We start from the raw sequence: 18,882 nt of genomic DNA on the forward strand, positions 1-18,882 counted from the left end.
GTAGCGAGGAATGGGGGTGGAGAGTGAAGCAGAGAAGGGTATCTAGAAGTGAGAAAAACAGAAAGGGATTAAAAGAGCTAGCAACAGGAGAGGCGAGAAAACATAACCAGAGAGTAAGAAGAGAATTAGTTAGAAATAACAAAAGAAGACAAAGGGTACTGGGGGGAAAGGGAGGAGAACAGAAAAAATAAGACGAAAACTAAAAGAAAAGATCAGAAGGAACAAAAAAAAAAAAAGGAATGAGCTAAATTATCCATATTCAGAAAAGCACTTGAGCAAATTCTTAACTTTAAGCACATGCTCAAATCTCATTTATTGTAAGGGGACTTCAGTCTGTGCTTAAGGGCATTGCTGAATCAGAACCAAGGTGAGAGATGATCACGTACGAAATAATTAAATAATAAAAGAAAAAAGACTAATTTTAATACGTAAAATTGTAGCAAAATGTAGAGTCACATGATGGTGGGAATGTTGGGCGAAATTGGGGGGGAGACCAGAAAGAATAGAATGCCACCAATATTTTGTCATGTCCAACTTTTGGATATAACTGATGAATGGCAGTTCAAATGACCTTTGTTTGATCAACTGTACTCAGTATGTCTAATGTTTTATGCCATTGTCATTGAATTAGATTACCAGAAAAAATATAGAGATCATATACAAGAAGAATACCAAGTAATAGAAGACAGGAATGCTCGCCTGGGTGAACATGTGAGTCTAGACAAAAGATACACAGAACTGCTTATTGTAAAAGAACATCGGCAGCGGGAGGAGAAAGAACATGAAATAATCACCAGAGGAAGGAGACACGCAGAGTTGATGGCTCAGCGAACCAGTCACACTAAGATTAGTGTTTTATTTGATCCCGATAGAAGTCGACAAAGCCCAAGAACTGTTGTGTTGCAGGGAGCTGCTGGAATTGGGAAAACAATGACAGCAAGAAAGATCATGTTGGACTGGGCAGCTGGAAAACTCTATCAGAAAAAGTTTGATTATGTTTTCTATATAAATTGCAGAAAAATAAATCTTTTTACTGAACAGAAAAGTGTTGCTGATTTGCTTTTAGACAATTGTCCTAACAGAAAAGGACCAATTAAAGAAATGTTTGAGAAGCCAGAAAAACTCCTGTTCATAATAGATGGTTTTGATGAGTTGAGTTCCTTGCTAGATATTGATGAAGTCGGTCTGTGCACTGACCCATTTGAGAATAAGCCAGTGAAAACCGTACTGTGCAGTTTACTGAGAAAGAAAGTTCTTCAAAAATCCTTCTTACTGATCACTACAAGACCAACTGCTCTGGAGAAACTACAGCAGAATTTGAAATTTCCATGTTATGCAGAGATAATGGGATTTTCTGGAGAAGAGAGGAAAGAATATTTTCATAAATTCTTTTGTGATGAAAAGAAAGCAACACAAGCCTTTAATTTTGTCAAAGAAAATGAAATGCTCTTCACCATGTGCTTTGTCCCCATTGTGTGTTGGATCATCTGCACGGTTATGAAGCAACAGATGGAAAAAGGGGAAGATCTTTCACAAACTTCAAAAACAACCACATCGGTATATTTGCTCTTTCTGTCCACTCTGCTAACTGATCATTTTGCTAACTCAATGCAACAGTCTAAAACTACCCTGTGGAATCTTTGCTCATTGGCTGCAGATGGAATTTTAGAACAGAAAATACTGTTTAAAGAAGGTGACCTGAAGAAACACAATTTATCCTTGTGTAAGATTCAGTCTCTCTTTCTGAATAAAAATATTTTTCAAAAAGATACAGAATGTGAAAGTGTCTACAGCTTCATTCACTTGAGTTTCCAAGAGTTTTTTGCAGCTCTGTTTTATATGCTGGAGGAAAATGAAGAGAAAATGAAAAAATCTTTCTCTTCTAAGAAAGATGTGAACAACTTGCTAAAAATTTATGGACCATCTAAAAATAATTATTTAATGGTAACAGTACGTTTCTTGTTTGGTCTCTTAAATAAAGAGAGACTAAATGACATGGAGAAAAAATTACATTGTAAAACATCATCTGAAATAAAGCTGGATTTATTGAAGTGGTTTGAAGTAGAAGCTAAAAAAATCTCCTCTCTGCCCTATAAGACCTATGAGGAACTGCGTGACCAGCTTGAGTTGTTTCACTGTTTGTATGAAAGTCAGGAAGAAGAGTTTGTGAAAAGTGCAATGGATAATTTCCAAGAAATTAGATTGGAACACATCAGGCTTACAACAATGGATGAAATTGCTCTTTCATTCTGTGTAAAGAACTGTTGTAGTAAGCAGTCACTTTACCTATGTAATTGTACTCTTGGGATTGGAGAACGAGAAGAAGGATGGATAGCAAAGCTACGGAAATGGTTATTTCCTCTGTAAGTATCACAGTTTATTTAATATTAATCAGTAAATCCTTAGAGTGACATCTCATCATATCACCATTATAATGCCCCTTTTTTCCAGCGGATTATAAGATATTTGCAGATTTGTCTTGGTCTTTCCCTGTAAAATGAGGTTACACTGTCCCTCTGGGTCTGGTTGGGTCGAGGTAGCTGGGTCAGAAAACCTTATGGTTGCAGGATAGGCAGGAATAAGGAAGTGAGGGTTAAGCAGAAGGACCTGGAAACAGCTGGGACCAGTTAGCTTCCTGGGAAACTAGATTGGATCAGATAGAAGGAGAGGAAGTTAAGATGCTATGGGCCTGAGTGGTTAGCTAGGTACCTGTCTGCATTGAAGAAGCTGGATACCAGAACTGGAGTAAACATTTTAGCTTTGCCAGTTTCACCAGTGCTGTATAGAGGAGAAACGTAACCTCCTTGTTCCTACTATATATATACTCCTGTTTATACATCCAACGATCCCATTATCCCTTTCAGCCACAGCATTGCACTGGGAGATCATGGTCGATTGGTTCTCCATCATAACTCCAAGTCCTTTTCAGACTCACTGCTTTCCAAACTACCGTTCCATATTATAAGCATGCCCATATTCATTGCTCCTTCCGTCTGACCTGTCGAAAGGCATGTTGTTTGTGTGGATCAGTTTACCTAGAGATCCAGCAAGCTCTGTATAAGTGACCTGCCCTGTCCTACAGCCTAGTCACGATAGCAAATGAGTTAGACCTGTCCAGGTCCTTGAGCACCTGAATAGCAAAAGGAAAAGGTATAAGGACTAGAAGCTGGGTCTGCAGAGCCTGGGACAGCTGATATTCCCAAAGTGCCACCAGGCAGCCCTGTAGTAGTTAAGCCAGGGAGCTCTATGGAGAATAGGTGCTGCAGGATGTACTTACTGCCCAAGAGATCCAGAGTGAGGTACCCTGTGGCCCTCTGATTGTCCAAGTGCCCTATTTAACCCCAGGGGTTGCCCCAGGAAGTTGTCTGGGCTGCCATACAGACTTTGGCCTGCTGCAGTGCCAGACTTTGTTTGGCCTCCTGATCTCCAGCCTCTGACTCTAGCCTGATTCTGACCCTGACCCTTGCCTACAGAACCTGGCTCGTGTGATTCCTCCAACTCCAGCCTAGCAACTACTGTCCCTAGAGAGCAGAGCTCAGCCCACCTATGACCGCTAGGCCAGACCACCTACGCCCCAGTCCTTCACAGCAGGATTAGCCACAAACAATTCAGAAGACTCTCAAATGGCAGCTGATTGTAGCTCAGCTCCTGCTGCTCCTGGACTCTGTGTTGGCACCCAGCCAGCTGCCTGAAGCCGTCAAGCAATCACCTCTTGTTCCCTCTCCACTAGGCTTAGCATCTTCCCGAAGGCTACAATCCAAGCCTTGCTGTTTCCTGCACTGCCCAGTCCCTAGCCATGTCACAGGTGATCCCCAGCCCTTACATCTTACACTACAGCTCCACCTGGCTGCTGATGGCAGTCGTGCTACTGCATTCTCTCACCCGGTGAGAGGTTGATCTGTTTTGGTTCTGCTGGGCAGTATCCTTAATTCCTTCTCTGTAATGTGTGCAGCACCCAACTGCGAGGTGTCTCCTGCCCACCCCCTTCCCTCAGCTCAGTTATGGGACAATGTGAAAGGGGCAGTATTTGGGATAGTCTCCTCCTGCATAGATCCTGCTCCTGAGTCAGGGGCAGGTGCTGGCAGCAATGAGCAATTCACAGGCTGCTGTCACTACTGCAAAGCTTTAGGGTCCAGTGAGATCTGAGGATCCAAAGATCCACCATGTAGTGCACTAACTTACTCCAGCTGCTAATGGACCCAAGAGGCCAAACCTGCAGACAGGGATCAGTGTAGCATATGGGAATCTGTGTCCCACAGATTTGTCGTTTTGCCAAAAAAATGAGTTTTATTATGAGGAAATAGAATGTAGCTGCCTGCCTGAAAGGCTCTTGTGAGTTTCATTTTCTGTTAGTGAAATTGACAAAAGCTTTCCCAGAGGGCCGCCTTGGAAGCATGCAGGGTTGTTCTGCCATCCCCTAGCTCTGGGGCAGAGAAAGGCGGAGAACCCGCAATGCATCCTCACCTCTTACCTAGCTCTAGGGGATGGACAGGTGCAGTGTCTGTTGTTTTTTGATGTTTTGCCCCAGATCAGGATTAAAACATCATCTGAAAAAGTGAAATTTTTCATGGAAAGGTCTACCCTTTTTTCATCCCGTGCTACTGGTAACAGCTGTGTGTGTGGAAGGGGATTGTAAAATCTTTGTGCCACTAGAGATCAGTCTTCTTGACTCCAAATAAAGGATCAGGTCCATTAGCCTGAAAGCATCAGTATCATCTTCATGATTCTTCCCACGCCGTCAGGGCAGAAGGCAGATATTGAACAATGCCAATCCTCCCGGTGCTGGGCTTGTTTTCCATGTCTTTTATATTTTATATTTTATAAATATTTTATATATTTATATGTGCTTTTGGCCGTTTAAAGAGCCGCTGGTGCTCTCTGTATGGGAAGCTGGACCTGGCCAATGACAACATCCCCGCGGTTATATCCGCATGCTGTACCCTCCATAACGCGGAGGTTCAACACCTGGAGGCTGAATTTGAACAGCCAGAGAGCAGGGCTATTAGAGGGGCCCAGCATGGGGCTGCAAGGATTAAGGATGCCTTGAGGGAGCAATTTGAGGCTGAAAGCCACCAGTAATGTTTGGTGCCCTGCACGGGAGTGAAATTCAGTGATTCCAATATTAGTAGGAATCTGTGCTTGCTACACTGACTTGCAGTGCCTGTTGCTTTCCTGCGCTAAGGTATCTTTTACTTAATGCAATAATAAAGAATGTTTTCAAAGCCAAAAAAAGCCATTTATTTAAAATAAAATTCATTTATTGAAAAGAAACACAACTGCTTGGGAAACTGCTTGGGGTAGGGTGGGGAATGGTTCAATCACAGATTTGTGTATGTCCTGTTCTCATACTCAGCCTTCCTGTCTGGGGTGCTGTGCAATGAGTGCTGCACTTCTGGTGGGCTAAAACACATGGTGATGGGGGTTGAGTGCAGTGGGTAAGGGTTGTAGTTTGCAGGGCTGGATGGTGAAGCTACAGGTGTTGGAGGCAGCTGGTGGTGATAAGAACCCGGATGTTGGGGAAAGTGGGTTGGAGGTGACATGGGGGCACAAGGGAAAGTTTTGGGACAAGGGCTGCAGGGTGGGGGGCAGGAGCGGTAGTGCTCTGCCTGCATGGCTACAAACGCCTGGATCGAGACCGCTTGGCGCTCCATAATGCTTATCAGCCGATTCGTGCTTTGCTGCCGGCGCGCCGTGCTTTGGGTCCAGTGCTCCGCATTCTGCTGGCGGATCCGCCTTTCACTCTCCCTCTACTCCTGCGCTTTTTGATTTGCATTAAGGGACTGCTGTATGACTTCATGCAGCATGTCTTCTTTGCTTTTACGTGGCCTCTTCCTAATTCTTTGGAGTCTTTCGGCCTGTGATAACACGGATGGCTGAGATCTCAAGGTTGCATCTGTAAAGGCAAAATGCAACATTTAACAGAGGCAGTATAGCGCACACCAGACAGAGCAATGATTCACCCGTATTTAAAGACAAGCACAGTGTAACGATAGCAGAATTTGCCCTTCCCAAAGCAAGGGCACATAACCCAAAGGAGCCTCAAAATGGTGAGTAAGCACAGGGTCAAGGGGGAATGATTGTTTCACAGCCGAACTCTGTGGTTCTCTGTGCCTTGGGGAGAGCCAACAGTTGCAGGGGGGCCCTGTACTAAACACTGTCCCCACATTTTCCACAGGAGCTCATCCTGGAAGATATCTCACTGCTGAGGGTGACCTGGGAAGCAAGGGAGGGTCTTCTACTACAATGCGGCTTCTGCCCTGGCTCATATGCAGCTTGCCTGTGTGCAGCAATGGTCCCCCTGCCCATCACAGCACAGTGCTGTGGACATGTTAGCCTGACTGGGACAAGGAGCACAGTAGCTCTCCTAAGGAACCTTCTGCATGAGACCTTTGAAGAGATCACTGAAACCGATTACCGCAATGTGAGAGAGCACATCAACGCCCTATTCCGCATCTAGGCATGCATGCAGCCCTAACCCTCCTCTCCCCAAGAGCCCACACTGAATAATTTCCTTCCCAAAATAAAAGCCGCTTACTGGGAACCTCCTCTGGTGTTTGTCCTTCCCCAAGCACCAGCCGCTTCAACTGGCTACCTTCCTCCTGGCTTGAAAACAGTTCCTGGCTGCATGCATCTAGGGATGCCGGGGCGTCTTCCCTCGCCTCAGCACCTTTGCTCCCGCTTTTCTCCTCCTCCTCCTGCCTTGTTGAACTGGGCTCTGAAGTGTCCATGGTGGTACTCAGAGTGGAGGTGGGTTGCATCCAGCTCTTTGTAGAAACTGCAGGTCGCGGGGGCAGCACCGGAGCGGTGGTTTGCCTCACGGGCTTTGTGATAGGCATTCCACAGCTCCTTCACTTTAACCCTGCACTGCAGTGTGTCCTGGCCATGGCCCCTTTCCATCATGTCCCTTGATATCTGCCCAAAGGTATCGTAATTCCTCCAGCTGCAGCGCAGCTGGGACTGGACAGCTTCCTCCCCACAAACACTGATGAGTTGCAGCATCTCGCCATTGCTCCATACTGGGGATCACCTGGCGCATGGAGGCATGGTCACCTGGAAAGTTTCGCTGAGAGCACTCCACGCCTGGCTGAGCAAACAGGAAGGGGATTTTCAAAATTCCCAGAGAATTTAAAGGGCGGGTCTGACGGTTGGTCACCTGAGGGCAGGGCAGTAGAGTTCAAAGTGATGAGCAGAGTGGCTAGAACAGGCATTGTGGGACACCTCTGGAGGCCGATCAGAGCACACTGATAGACCAGGGCCTCCACACTGGCGCCACGGCGCTCCAGCCAGGGTGCACCAAGCGTTATGCCTCTCACGGAGGTCGATTACCAGGAGCGCTCCAGTCGCGGAGTCCGGGCGCTCTACGTGCCTTGCCAGTGTGGCTGTGTCATGAGTTAGAGCGCACGGGGCTGCTTTAATGCGCTCTAATTCGCAAGTGTAGCCATGCCCTAAGTTAATTCTGATTTAGGATGATTGCACAGAAAACTTTCCCTAGGCCTGAAAGCAGTGTATTCTTGTGCCGTTTGTCACAGTCACTCAAATCTTCTTTGTAAGGGAGTTTGATTAAGAACCCTTTTTTCCATTCTTCTGAGATATATTCCTTCTCCCGTGCCCAACTGAAAAGGGATAGCAGGATTTTCACTGAAAGAAGCAGCTCACCCATAACCCTGTTTTATATGGCCAAGCTACTAGATGGGGCAGATGCTACACAGGATTAGTGGGGGTTACGCCGCTCTTAGGAATGAATAGCTAACATGATATCAGAACAATGGACTGTGGGGTCTTCATATACTTCTCTTTGTTTTCTTTTTAAAGAGGCTAATAAATGTCTGCTGTGGAATAAAACCTACCCCATCATCTTCAGGAAAAGAGATGGGAAATCTGCCTTTAGGAAATGATATTTAAAACTCGTGTTCTCTCTTCTAGGAACCCACTGATGAAGGATCCGAGAACTTCAACTGCATACGCATTGTTGCAAGGACTCAAGGATCCAAACTGTAAACTGAAGACAATATCGTAAGCAAACTCCTCTCTTACAGCCTTTTTGTGACTGCTGCTATGCCAGGAGTTGGGTAGCAATGCATTTCTGCCCAGTGTCTGGTATTAGTCTGTATTCCATTTGAAATGTAACTCTGAGCTGCAAATCACAGTAAACATCTAAAGAATCAAACTCCATGAAACCACTAAATTAACTGTGTGGCAAACCCTTGTCTCTGCCCCGGCCCAGTAAGTAGGCCAGCTGCTGGGCTGATGCACAAGGTGGAGGAATCCTCCTCACCCAGGGCACAGAGCGGCTGTGGAGTTTCTTCACAGAAACTAATCCAGCCTAATGCTAATGGTGAGAGAGAGACCCACCCTCTGCACTGCATCTCACACACCCAGTGTATCCCTGCACAGAGGAATACAGGGTTGTTCTGTGGCCACTGGGAAAGGTACTGGATTGGCCAATGGGAAAGGTACTGGATTTGCCCCTAAGAGAACAAATGTCCTCTGTTCTCTTCCTTAAATTGTCTCCTGGGGACAGTGAGGTGATTGTTGAATGCACAGAGACTTGAAACACTAGGGTAAGTGACCAAGTGACCTTCATTTCCTGCTAGCTGAGAACTTGTATGCTTCTCACATGTGGCCCCCTAGTGGCCTGGCTAAACTATGGCTCTGTGCAGGTACTACAAATGCTACGGTTCTTACTTAGGGCTTAATGTGCAGCAAGCGGGGGAGCCGTGCACCAACTGGCTATGTGGGGCCTGCTGCCGCACACTAAAGTTCCTTAGTGCACTTTGACCCCCCCGCACTCGAGATCGTCATATTATTTATTTTAATCCGTCTTTCTAATGTGATACGTGTTTTGCCCTTTACTGACCAAAAGTTAATCACACTTGCTCTGTTTTTGCTTTTCATTTCATCCCCACCTCTGTCTGTTCTGTCCCACTCTCAGCACCTGCCCACTTGTGCGTACTTCTCAGCCATCTGACCCCCACCCACCCCACTCCCCTGAACATGCTACCATGGTTCAAGGAAACAGCGACCTAGGTGAAGACCAGGCATTACAAGTGGGCATAACAAACAGATTGCGGGTAGGGGAGCAGAAAGGGGAGGGGGTGGGAGAGAGAGGACAAGGATAAATTATTAATCAATCATGTCCATGTTTTTCATGTTTCTGAAGGTAAGGTAGACGAGTATTTTGTCAGAAGGGTATATTGTTTTTTGCCTAGAAAACTGTAAATCATCAAGATTATTCATTTATGTATTCTGGTGTGAGAATGCTGCTAGAATCGTATCCTGTAATACCGTCTCCATGTGATTAGTCTTCGGGAAGTCCAGGGGACACTGCTTCACTTAGTAATTAATTATTTAGTAGTAAGCACTGTTTGTGTGCACAGCTGGAGATGGGACACTGGATAGAGTGGACCAGTGCTCTGAGATGGTACAGATAACCCATCTGTCTAAGATGCCTGGCTGGGGTGTCTTGCTCACATGCTCAGTCATATACTGATCTCCAGACTTGGGGTCAGGAAGGAATTTCCCCCAGGTCAGATTGGCAGGGACTTTGGCGGGGGTGGGGGGAAAGGGGTTGTCATCGCCTGCAGTGTGGGGCGTGAATCACCTGCTGATAGCGTCTGGGTATATCTCGCGAAATCACATCCCTGCCTTTGCAAGGGCCTCAGTCTCTCTTGTTCGCTGCCACTGATGCACAACAGTTTAGTTTCCCGAGGACTGAAATGTTTTGGTTAACTAAAATCTTTGGGATTAATATAGGGGTGACCTGGTGCTGTGTCGTGGCCTGTGATCTACAGGAGGTCAGACTAGATGATCTGGTGGTCCCCTCTGGCCTTAAACTCTATGAAACTGTGGAAGTCCCCAGATGGAATCTATCACTAAGCGGTGGTTCTTTGAGTGACAGCACATGTGTGTTCCACTTTAGGTATCCACTTTGTTTCGAAGAAGAAGAAGAAACAATTACTAACCTGTTCCGTAACTGTTGTTCTGCAAGATGTGTTACATGTGTCCATTCCACATCCCACCCTCCTATCCCTCTATAGCTAGTCTTTTTGGTTAGAAGGAACTGAGGAGGGTCAGGGGCAGCTCCAGCCTTTATACCATCACATGGCAGCGCATGCCAGCAGAGGACCCATACGCCGCCCCTGCTGATGGAAAACTCTCTGACAACAGTGCACTGGACCTGCAGATGTTTCTAAAGTGGAAAGGACGTGTGCAATACATCTCGAAGAACAACAGTTACAGAACTGTTAGTAACATGGACCACAGATATAATAGACCAGGGGAGGTTAAGCCTCCCCAAACCCAGGCCATGGCCCCACCCACACTGTGCACTGAGGCCCCGCCCTCGCTCCGCCTCTCCCCTGAAGCTGGTGTGGGCTTGGCTTGGGCCAGTGGCTTGGAACCCGGGCAGGCGGGGCTCAGGCTGCAATGTGGGATTTGGGGGGGTTCAAGCCACAGTGGAGGGCTTGGGGCTGCTCTGGCTCTGGCGGGGTGGGGTAGCGGCCGGCCTCATGTGGGCCAGGGGGCTAGCCTCTCCGAATGGAGAGTTCACCCACCACACATGGTTAGTAACTGTTTCATACAGTGCAGAGGTAACTTTGATCTGTTCATTTCTTCCCTTCAGCTTGTCCAGCTGCAAACTCTCATCTGCTTTCCCTGAGGACCTCTCTCCTAAGACCCTCTTTACAAACTGGTCCCTGGAAAAGCTGGATCTGAGTGCCAATACACTGGGAGACTTAGGACTGAAACATCTGTGTGAGGGACTGAAACATCCACTCTGTAAACTGCAGATACTGCTGTAAGTAACCCACTGCTATATTTTGTTAGTACGTGACTTTTTCACTCATCTCTGTGTTGTTTCACCCACCTGCTTTGTCCTAGCTTTTAGCCTAATAGCTGTTTGAGGCAGAGATTGTCATATTTGTGTACAGCACCTGGGACACTACAGCCTAGACCTGGTTGAAGCCTCTACATGTTACTGCAATGCGAATATTTATTAATCAGTAATAAATACCATGTGTTTAGGCACCCAGTCTTGCAAACTCAGCAGGAGAAGGATGTGTCAACACATGTAGGACAGGAAGTGGTGTTGATGGATCCTTCACTGAGCATCAGTGGTGGGAGTCCAACCACTGTGCTGACTTCCTTCAGTTCTGCCACCATCTTAGCCGTGCAGCTCGACTTCTCCATTCTTACTGAATTCCATAACCACAAACTCCGGCGCCTTGTAACCCTTCCTTAAAATCCAGTGTGACCTGCCTCCTCCCTCTCCCTGCTAGTCCCCAGCTCACTCTCCACTTTACCAAGACTGATACATCCTGCAAGGGTAGACGCAGTCATACAGGTGTAAATGTGCTTGATACTAGGGCTGTCGATTAATCACAGTTAACTCACATGATTAACTCAAAAAAATTAATCATGCTTAAAAAAATTAATTGCCGTTTTAATCAAACAGTTAAACAATAGAATACCAATTGACATTTATTAAATATTTTGGATGCTTTCCTACATTTTCAAGTATGTTGATTTCAATTACAATACAGAATACAAAGTGTACAGTACTCATTTTATAGTATTACTATTACAAATATTTGCACTGTAAAAATGATAAACCAAAAAATATTAGTTTTCAGTTCACCTCGTACAAGTACCATAGCGCAATCTCTTTATTGTGAAAGCGCAACTTACAAATGTAGATGGTAACAATGTAAAACTTTAGAGCCTACAGGTCTCCTCAGTCCTACTTCTTGTTCAGCCAATCTCTCAGAGAAACAAGTTTGTTTACATTTACGGGAGATAATGCTGCTCACTTTTTATTTACAATGTCACCTGAAAGTGAGAACAGATGTTTGCATGGCATTTTTGTAGCTGGCATTGCAAGGTATTTACATGCCAGATATGCTAAACATTCATATGCGCCTTCATGTTTTGGCCACCATTATAGAGGTCATGCTTCCATGCTGGTGACGCTTGTTAAAAATGTGTTAATTAAATTTGTGACTGAACTCCTTGAGGGAGAATTGTATGTCCCCTGCTCTGTGTTTTACCCACATTCTGCCATATATTTTGTGTTATAGCAATCTCGGATGATGACCCAGACTCTGTCTGGAATATTCTGAAAATCTTCTTGCACTGTGCACAAATAAAATCTGAGTCAGGAATTCGTCATGTAATTAATTTGACTAATTTAAATGCAATGGGTGACATGTATACAGGCTTTATAGACACTGAAACTACCAAGTTACCAGAAAGAAGGAAGAGTCACTGCACTAAGTAAAGCAAATATTGACCCCTTTATGGAAGGAGATGGTTATTTCTCTCTCTGTTGCAGGTTGTGGCAGTGCCGTCTCACAGCTGCTTGCTGTGGGGATCTCTCTGAGGCCCTCAGTACAAACGAGTCCCTGACTGAGCTGGAGCTGAGTGGGAATGAACTGGGAGATTCAGGAATTAAACTTCTGTGTAAAGGACTGAAACATCCCAGCTGTAAACTGCAGAAATTAGTGTAAGTCATTGCTGGGTTCCTTGATACTTTTCTTGTTAAACCAGCCTTTGCAAAAGTCCTGTCTAATTTTGCACTGATAATATTTTGAGGTCCTATTCTCACTTATGAAATCAACCTGCATTTGCAGGAGAAACTGGATATATTTTGTACATTACATCTTATGGTTGTACACAAACGGTCGTAACAGCCACATGAAAATCCATTTTCTACTGGTCCAAGCCTCAAATATTGGGACTGTCCCTATAAAATCAGGAAATCTGGTCACCCTACTGTCTGTTCACTGTGCACATCTCCATCTCTGCAGGGTTTGGGATTGCCATCTGACTGATGCTTGCTGTGGAGATCTCTCCTCTCTGCTCAGCACAAACCGGTCCCTGAGAGAGTTGAACCTGAGCGGCAATAACCTGCGTTATTCAGGACTGAAGCTTCTGTGTGAAGGACTGAAACATCCAAACTGCAAGTTAGAGAAGCTCGAGTAAGTGACTTCAGGTTTCTGTATCAAAAGAATCCATTGCAGTGTGTGCTGGTCTTCCAGTCACCCAGCTGTGTATCGACTACATGGACCAATCAGGTGAATTGGGATGATCTGTACGGGCCGAGGACGGGAGTGTGTTCTGTGCCTCCAGAAGGCACTGCTCACATAAGTGCAACCTAGGGGAGGCGGCCAAAGTGGCTTTAAGCCTCCTTTATGCCACTCTGACTCCAGGCTGGTCAGGGCTTGAAACAGCCGACAGTGTAGAAGTTCTACTTCTACCAACAAGTAGAAGTCAGCAGCAGAACTGGTTGAAATTAGGGCTTCTGATACAGCATGGCCAGAGGGCAGCAGGAGTGTTTTTGTTTTGTTTTTTTAGCAGGAGAGTGCCTTTTTTTATTTATGTAACACTTACAAGAATCACCAAAAAAAATAAAGCAAAACTATGCAACAAAACAAAAGCAAACACAAGGTATAACACAGCAGCCTTCAGGAGGGAGAAGTGTTCAGGCTAGCCTGGGCCCAGAGCTGGGGGGCTTCCTCGACACTCATGGTCTTCCACCCCCTCGAGTTACCTAGTGCCACGCCCAGTGTCACCGATTATTCCTTTCCTGAGAGTGCCCGACAAGATGGGCACAGCTGCGGGGTTGGCAGTTTGGGGGTGGGGGGGACGTACACCATGTGTGATAGGACCCCTCCTAGGTGACAGTAATGATGGTATCCACAGCGGCAACGGCTGGGGCTGGGGTCTCTCTCTCTTCCCCTCAATCAAAGGGTCAGATGGAGGGAACCAGACGAGGTCACCGAGCAGAAAACCTCAGTCAGCACCCACCGCTCCTCAAAGGTGTCAAGGGAGTCGGTGGACGCCGCCCAGAGGAACTCTGCCCGGATACATGAATGCACTGAGGATCGGAAAACGGCCCTAGAATCGCAGGACGCTTCATTAGCCGACCTCCTCTATCTGGTTTTATAAATGGCTGTTTTAGCTAGGGCTAGGAGGAGGTTAACCAGGAGATCTCACGATTTTGTGGGGCCACGGATGGGGAGTGTGTAGATAAAAAGGTGAGGGGAAAAGTGTAGCCAAAAGCATAGTAAAATATTCGTGAGGAGCTGGAAAAGGGGCTGCAGCCTGGCAAACTCCAAATATATGTGCGCCAGGGTTTCCCTCACATTACAAAAAGGGCAAGTATCCGGGATGGGGGTGAACCGTTTCAAAAACATGCCTGTGCTCGCAGCTCCTTGAAGGAGCTGCCAACTAATGTCCCTGACGGGCCTTGGGACCAAGGTGGAATACAGGCTGGCCCACCAGGGTTGCTCACCCTCTAAAGGTGGCAGGAGGTCCCGCCACTTTGTATCGGAGCGGGACACCAGGGTGTGGACGTGAAGGGTGTGAAGCATGAGTGTGTATAGATATTTCCGTGGCGCGATTTGGAAGCTGACCGGCTGCAGTTCATGCAGCCGGCTTGCAGTGAAAGGGTGAGGGGTTTGATGGGATCTACGGGGTAGGGGCCCAATTGAAAGGTCCGGCGGGCCTTGGGTAGAGGGTGGGCGGGGTGCGCCCTTGTGCAGGGCTCGGTTGAGATAAGCCCGAGCAGCGGGCATCAAGGCGGCCTTCACCTCCTGAAGTACGCGCCGGGGGTACGAGGTCTGGAGAGCCCCATGCACTGAGCGAGCGTCAGGGGATCCAGCCAGTCTCCCCGGTCGTAGTCCAGGAGGTCTCTGACTCTCGTGACTTCTGCCAGGACCAAACTCTGGCACACCGAGCGGGACTCCGCCGCCTGCACATGGAGCTGGGGATTATGTAGCAGGGGCTCCGCGAGGAGATCTGCTCCCACGGTGGCCGCCATGGACCTGGCCATTGAAAACAGTTTCCAGGTCCGGAGGAGGTCCTGGTAGAAGACCGGCAGCCCAGAGACGTCTCGCGGAAAACCTCTCTGACAAAGATAAAAGAGCTGCCAGTTGTATCGGAGCCCTTGGAAGCGGCACAGGAAGGCGTGCGCCAATATTGTCCACGTCGAACTACCTGCACTATAAAGGAAGCTCTGTAGGGCTTGGAGGCGGAAGACATGGACCTGAGTGTGCAGACACTTCGGGCCCTGCCCTTCTTCCTTCAGGAGTAGATGAAGAACCACAACAGGGGCCCAGTGCATTCCTGACCAAAAGAACTCTAGAATCAATGTCCGAAGGTCGGCCAGGAAATCCGGAGCTGGGACCAGGGTGTTTAGTCCTGTCCACGCTCTGGTACCGGCTCGTTGGTTAAGCACCAGTGCTCTCCCTCGGAGGGAGAGACATTGGAGTAGCCTCGTCCATTTCCGGAGCCGCTCTAGCACCCCGCCTTCTAAATTTTGCCAGTTCTCCGGCAGAGAAGGGTGCGTGGCAGAAAGGTAAACGCCTAGGTAGAGCAGTGGACCCGCGCTCCACCAGATGGTCTGAAGCGTGGGTGGGAGGGAGCTCACCTGCCGCCAGTCCCCCACTGCCAAGCCAGAGCTCTTGATCCAGTTGACTCAGGCGGAGGAGGCTGCCGAATAGATGGCCTGGCAAGCCTCCACCCGCGCCAAGTCCCCCGGGTCCTGGACCACGAGGAACACGTCATCGGCGTACGCCGACAGGACCAGCTGCAGCTCCAGCTCCCGCAGCACCAACCCCGTCAACCTCCTGCGGAGGAGACAGAGGAAGGGCTCGATCGCCAGAGCGTACAGCTGGCCTGAGAGGGGGCACCCCTGCCGTACTCCTCGCCCGAAGATGACCGGTTCGGTCAGGGTCCAGTTGAGCCTAACCAGACACTCCGCGGAAGTGTATAGCACCTGGAGAAAACTCACAAACTGAGGTCCGAATCCAAACGCCTGCAGAGTGCCCAGGAGGTACCCATGGTCCACTCTATCAAACGCCTTCTCCTGATCAAGAGACAGGAGGGCGAACGACAGACCGTCTCTACGCCCGAGTTCCAAAAGATCTCGGACTAGAAATAGGTTGTCAAAAATGCTGCGACCTGGGACAGTATAGGTCTGGTCTGGGTGGATCACGTCCGCCATCACGGACCCTAGCCGCAGCGAGATTGCTTTTGCTACGATTTTGTAGTCCGTGCTAAGGAGCGAGACGGGACGCCAGTTTCGTAAATCGCGGAGGTCCCCCTTCTTCGGTAACAAGGCGAGCACTGCTCGCCTGCACGAAAGGGGGAGGACCCCGCCCTGCAAAGACTCAGCCCAGACAATGGCTAGGTCTGGGCCAAGGATGTCCCAGAACGTGTGGTAGAACTCCACGGTCAGCCCGTCCATGCCCGGAGATTTATTGGTGGGCATGTGACGGAGGGCTTCCGAGAACTCGGCCAGGGTGAGAGGCAGCTCTAGTCGGTCTCGGTCACCCATGCTGACCATAGGGAGTTCCTCCCAGAGCACCCTGCAAGCGCCAGGATCGGTCGGATCTGGGGAGAAAAGGCTTGTGTAGAAGTCACGGGCCCTCCCACACATCTCCACTGGATCCGTGAGGGGGGCGCCGTCTTCTGCTAGAAGGCAGGTGACGTGTTTCTTGGCCCCCCTCGTTTTCTCCAGGGCGTAGAAGAAATGGGAGCCGCGATCCATCTCCCAAAGGAGGTGGATGCGGGATCGAACAAAGGCACCTTGGGCCTGATGGTCCTCAAGGGCCTGGAGCTCCTCCCGCTTCTCCTGGCACGCTCCGCAGAGGAACGGGTCCTCGGGGCTGGCGGCCAGGCACCTCTCCATCTCTAAGACCTCCCGTTCCAACTGCTCTATCGCCGCATTTCGCCGTCGGCTGGTGCCCCGGGTGTAGTCACGGCAGAAGAGCTTGGCGCGCACCTTCCCTAGATCCCACCATCGCCGCGCCGAGGGAAAGGCACGCCGCTGCTCTCGCCAGGCTAGCCAAAACTCCCGGAAGGACGTCATGAAGCCCTCATCCTCCAACAGGCTGTTGTTAAAGTGCCAATAGGCCGGCCCCGGCCTCTCTGCATGGAGGGAGGCTGTTATGGTGGCTAGATGATGGTCAGAGAATGGGGCCGGCCGAATGTTGGAGGAGTGGGCCTGTGAAAGATGGAAACGGGATAAATAAATACGGTCCAACTGAGAGTGGTGTGACCGATGGGCCTCCACCTGGACAAAGGTGAACGTGGAGGTGTTATCCGGGTGGTGGTCACACCAGACGTCTACTAGGGAGTGATGTTCTACTATTTCTCGGAGAATGTTTGCAGCAGCCGGGCTCAGCTCAGCCCCTGAGCGGTCCTGTTCCTCGAGGGTGGTGTTAAAGTCCCCTCCCAGGACTAAGCACTCGTGAAAATCTAGGGTGCTGAGGAAATCGGACACCCGCTGATAGAATTGCGGCCGCTTCGGGCTCGTTGTCGGGGCATAGATGTTAACGAGGTTGACCATGAGCCTCTCCATATGGACTCGGAGATGCAGCAGGTGGCCTGGCACTGCCTCAGTGACCCTTAGCACCTTGGCCCGAAGGTTGGGGGAGAACAGGGTCGCCACTCCAGCTTGTCGGATCTTGAAGTGGCTGAAGTAGACCCCGTCCCCCCACTCCAGCCGCCAGCTGTCCTCGGCGGTCGGATCTGTATGGGTCTCCTGCAGGACAACCACAGAGTACCCCCCTTCTCGAAGGTAAGAGAGCACCTGGGACCTGCGGAGAGCCATCCTACAGCCCCTGGTGTTCAAAGTTGCAATAATGAGGGGCGTCATTCAGAGGGCTGGGGGGGTGGGGGTTCCTTGTTGGCGGGGGTGTACGCAGCCCCCGGCAGGTCACGCAACAATTCGTGACCCATCCCATAAGTGAGTACATCATCACAGAAGCTGCGGGCCCGCCCGTAGGCCGCGGCACCGTGCCTTCCTTTCCCTTTACCCTCCTTTATAAGGGCCCTTGTGGCCTGGAGGATTTGATCAAAGTCCCCCCATAGCTGGAGAGCTAGCTGTACCCTGTTGCGGGAGCCACGGATGTCTTCTAAAAACTGTCGCAATGCTTTTCACAGCTCATGGGGGGGTGGGGAGGTTGTGATTTCCGGGTTATTCCCTGGTGGGGCTCTTGGTGCAGCCTCGTGGTCTGCTGAGGCGGGCAGGCAGGGTGCAGACCACCGACGGGGCTTCTGACAGGCTAAAGTTATTAGGTCCGTCTCGAGCGTTGGGGTAGAAGAGGATGACAGAGGGAAAATTGCAGCTCCTAATGGGTCGTAGCAGGAAAATGAAAAGGCTGTTCCTTGGGGGGGGGGGAATCCGCGAAAAACAGGAAAGAAATAACCCCAGGGGCGGCAATAGCATTGCAGGAGCAGGTGGATTGGGCAGGGACAGGGGTGGGGGTGGAGGCGGGGGCAGAGGCGAAGCTCTGGGCTTCGGGAGGCAAGCAGCTGAGAGGTGGTGCCTCCCGAACAGATTTGAGGGTTAAGGGGGTGGGGAGGGGGCTCCCAGTGATGCTAGGCGCAGGCTCTGTGGTGGATTTGGCAGCCATGGCATCAGGTGGTGGACCACCTTCTGCAGGGTGCTCGCCCGGGAAGGCGGTTAAGGGGAGGGAGCATGGGGAAAGGGGGACTGGGGTAAGGTTGCCCAGGTCAAGGCCAGCCAGTAGTAGGTCATCCTCTCCCTGGGTGACCGGGGTCAAACCTAGGGCCTTGATCTCCTCATACATGGAGGAGAGGTCGTCTTCTGCCACCCCGGGGGGCTCCCCTCTGGCGCCCGCTACGACGGTCGCTTCGGGGTTCGCGGGGGGTTCAGATGATATTCGGGCAGAAGGGGCTTCCTCAGGGGTCTCGGAGGGGAGGGTCTACCCTCCAGTGCTATTTTGTCTTCCCCTCCCGACAATGGTGGATGGATCTTACTCGTGGGCATAGCAGAAGGCTCAGTGTCAGTGCCTCCCTTCCTGGTCTTCCGTGGGGCCTCCGCATCGGATGGGTGCAGCGGATCTCGAGCCTTCC

At 49.5% G+C, this 18,882-nt stretch overlaps 1 protein-coding gene across 3 annotated transcripts in view; it reads left to right on the forward strand.

The window, feature by feature from the left end:
• LOC140912508 (NACHT, LRR and PYD domains-containing protein 3-like) overlaps positions 1-18,882 on the forward strand; it is a 41,325-nt gene that overhangs the window by 12,321 nt on the left and 10,122 nt on the right. For all 3 annotated transcript variants that reach the window (XM_073346995.1, XM_073346993.1, XM_073346994.1), the window contains 5 exons: positions 632-2,363; positions 7,924-8,013; positions 10,622-10,795; positions 12,329-12,499; positions 12,804-12,974. In XM_073346995.1, the coding sequence (XP_073203096.1) occupies positions 632-2,363; positions 7,924-8,013; positions 10,622-10,795; positions 12,329-12,499; positions 12,804-12,974 (2,338 nt within the window). The remainder of the gene's footprint in view (positions 1-631; positions 2,364-7,923; positions 8,014-10,621; positions 10,796-12,328; positions 12,500-12,803; positions 12,975-18,882) is intronic.

Source organism: Lepidochelys kempii, chromosome 6, assembly GCF_965140265.1.
Source record: "Lepidochelys kempii isolate rLepKem1 chromosome 6, rLepKem1.hap2, whole genome shotgun sequence".
In the NCBI taxonomy this organism is placed as follows: Eukaryota; Metazoa; Chordata; order Testudines; family Cheloniidae; genus Lepidochelys; species Lepidochelys kempii.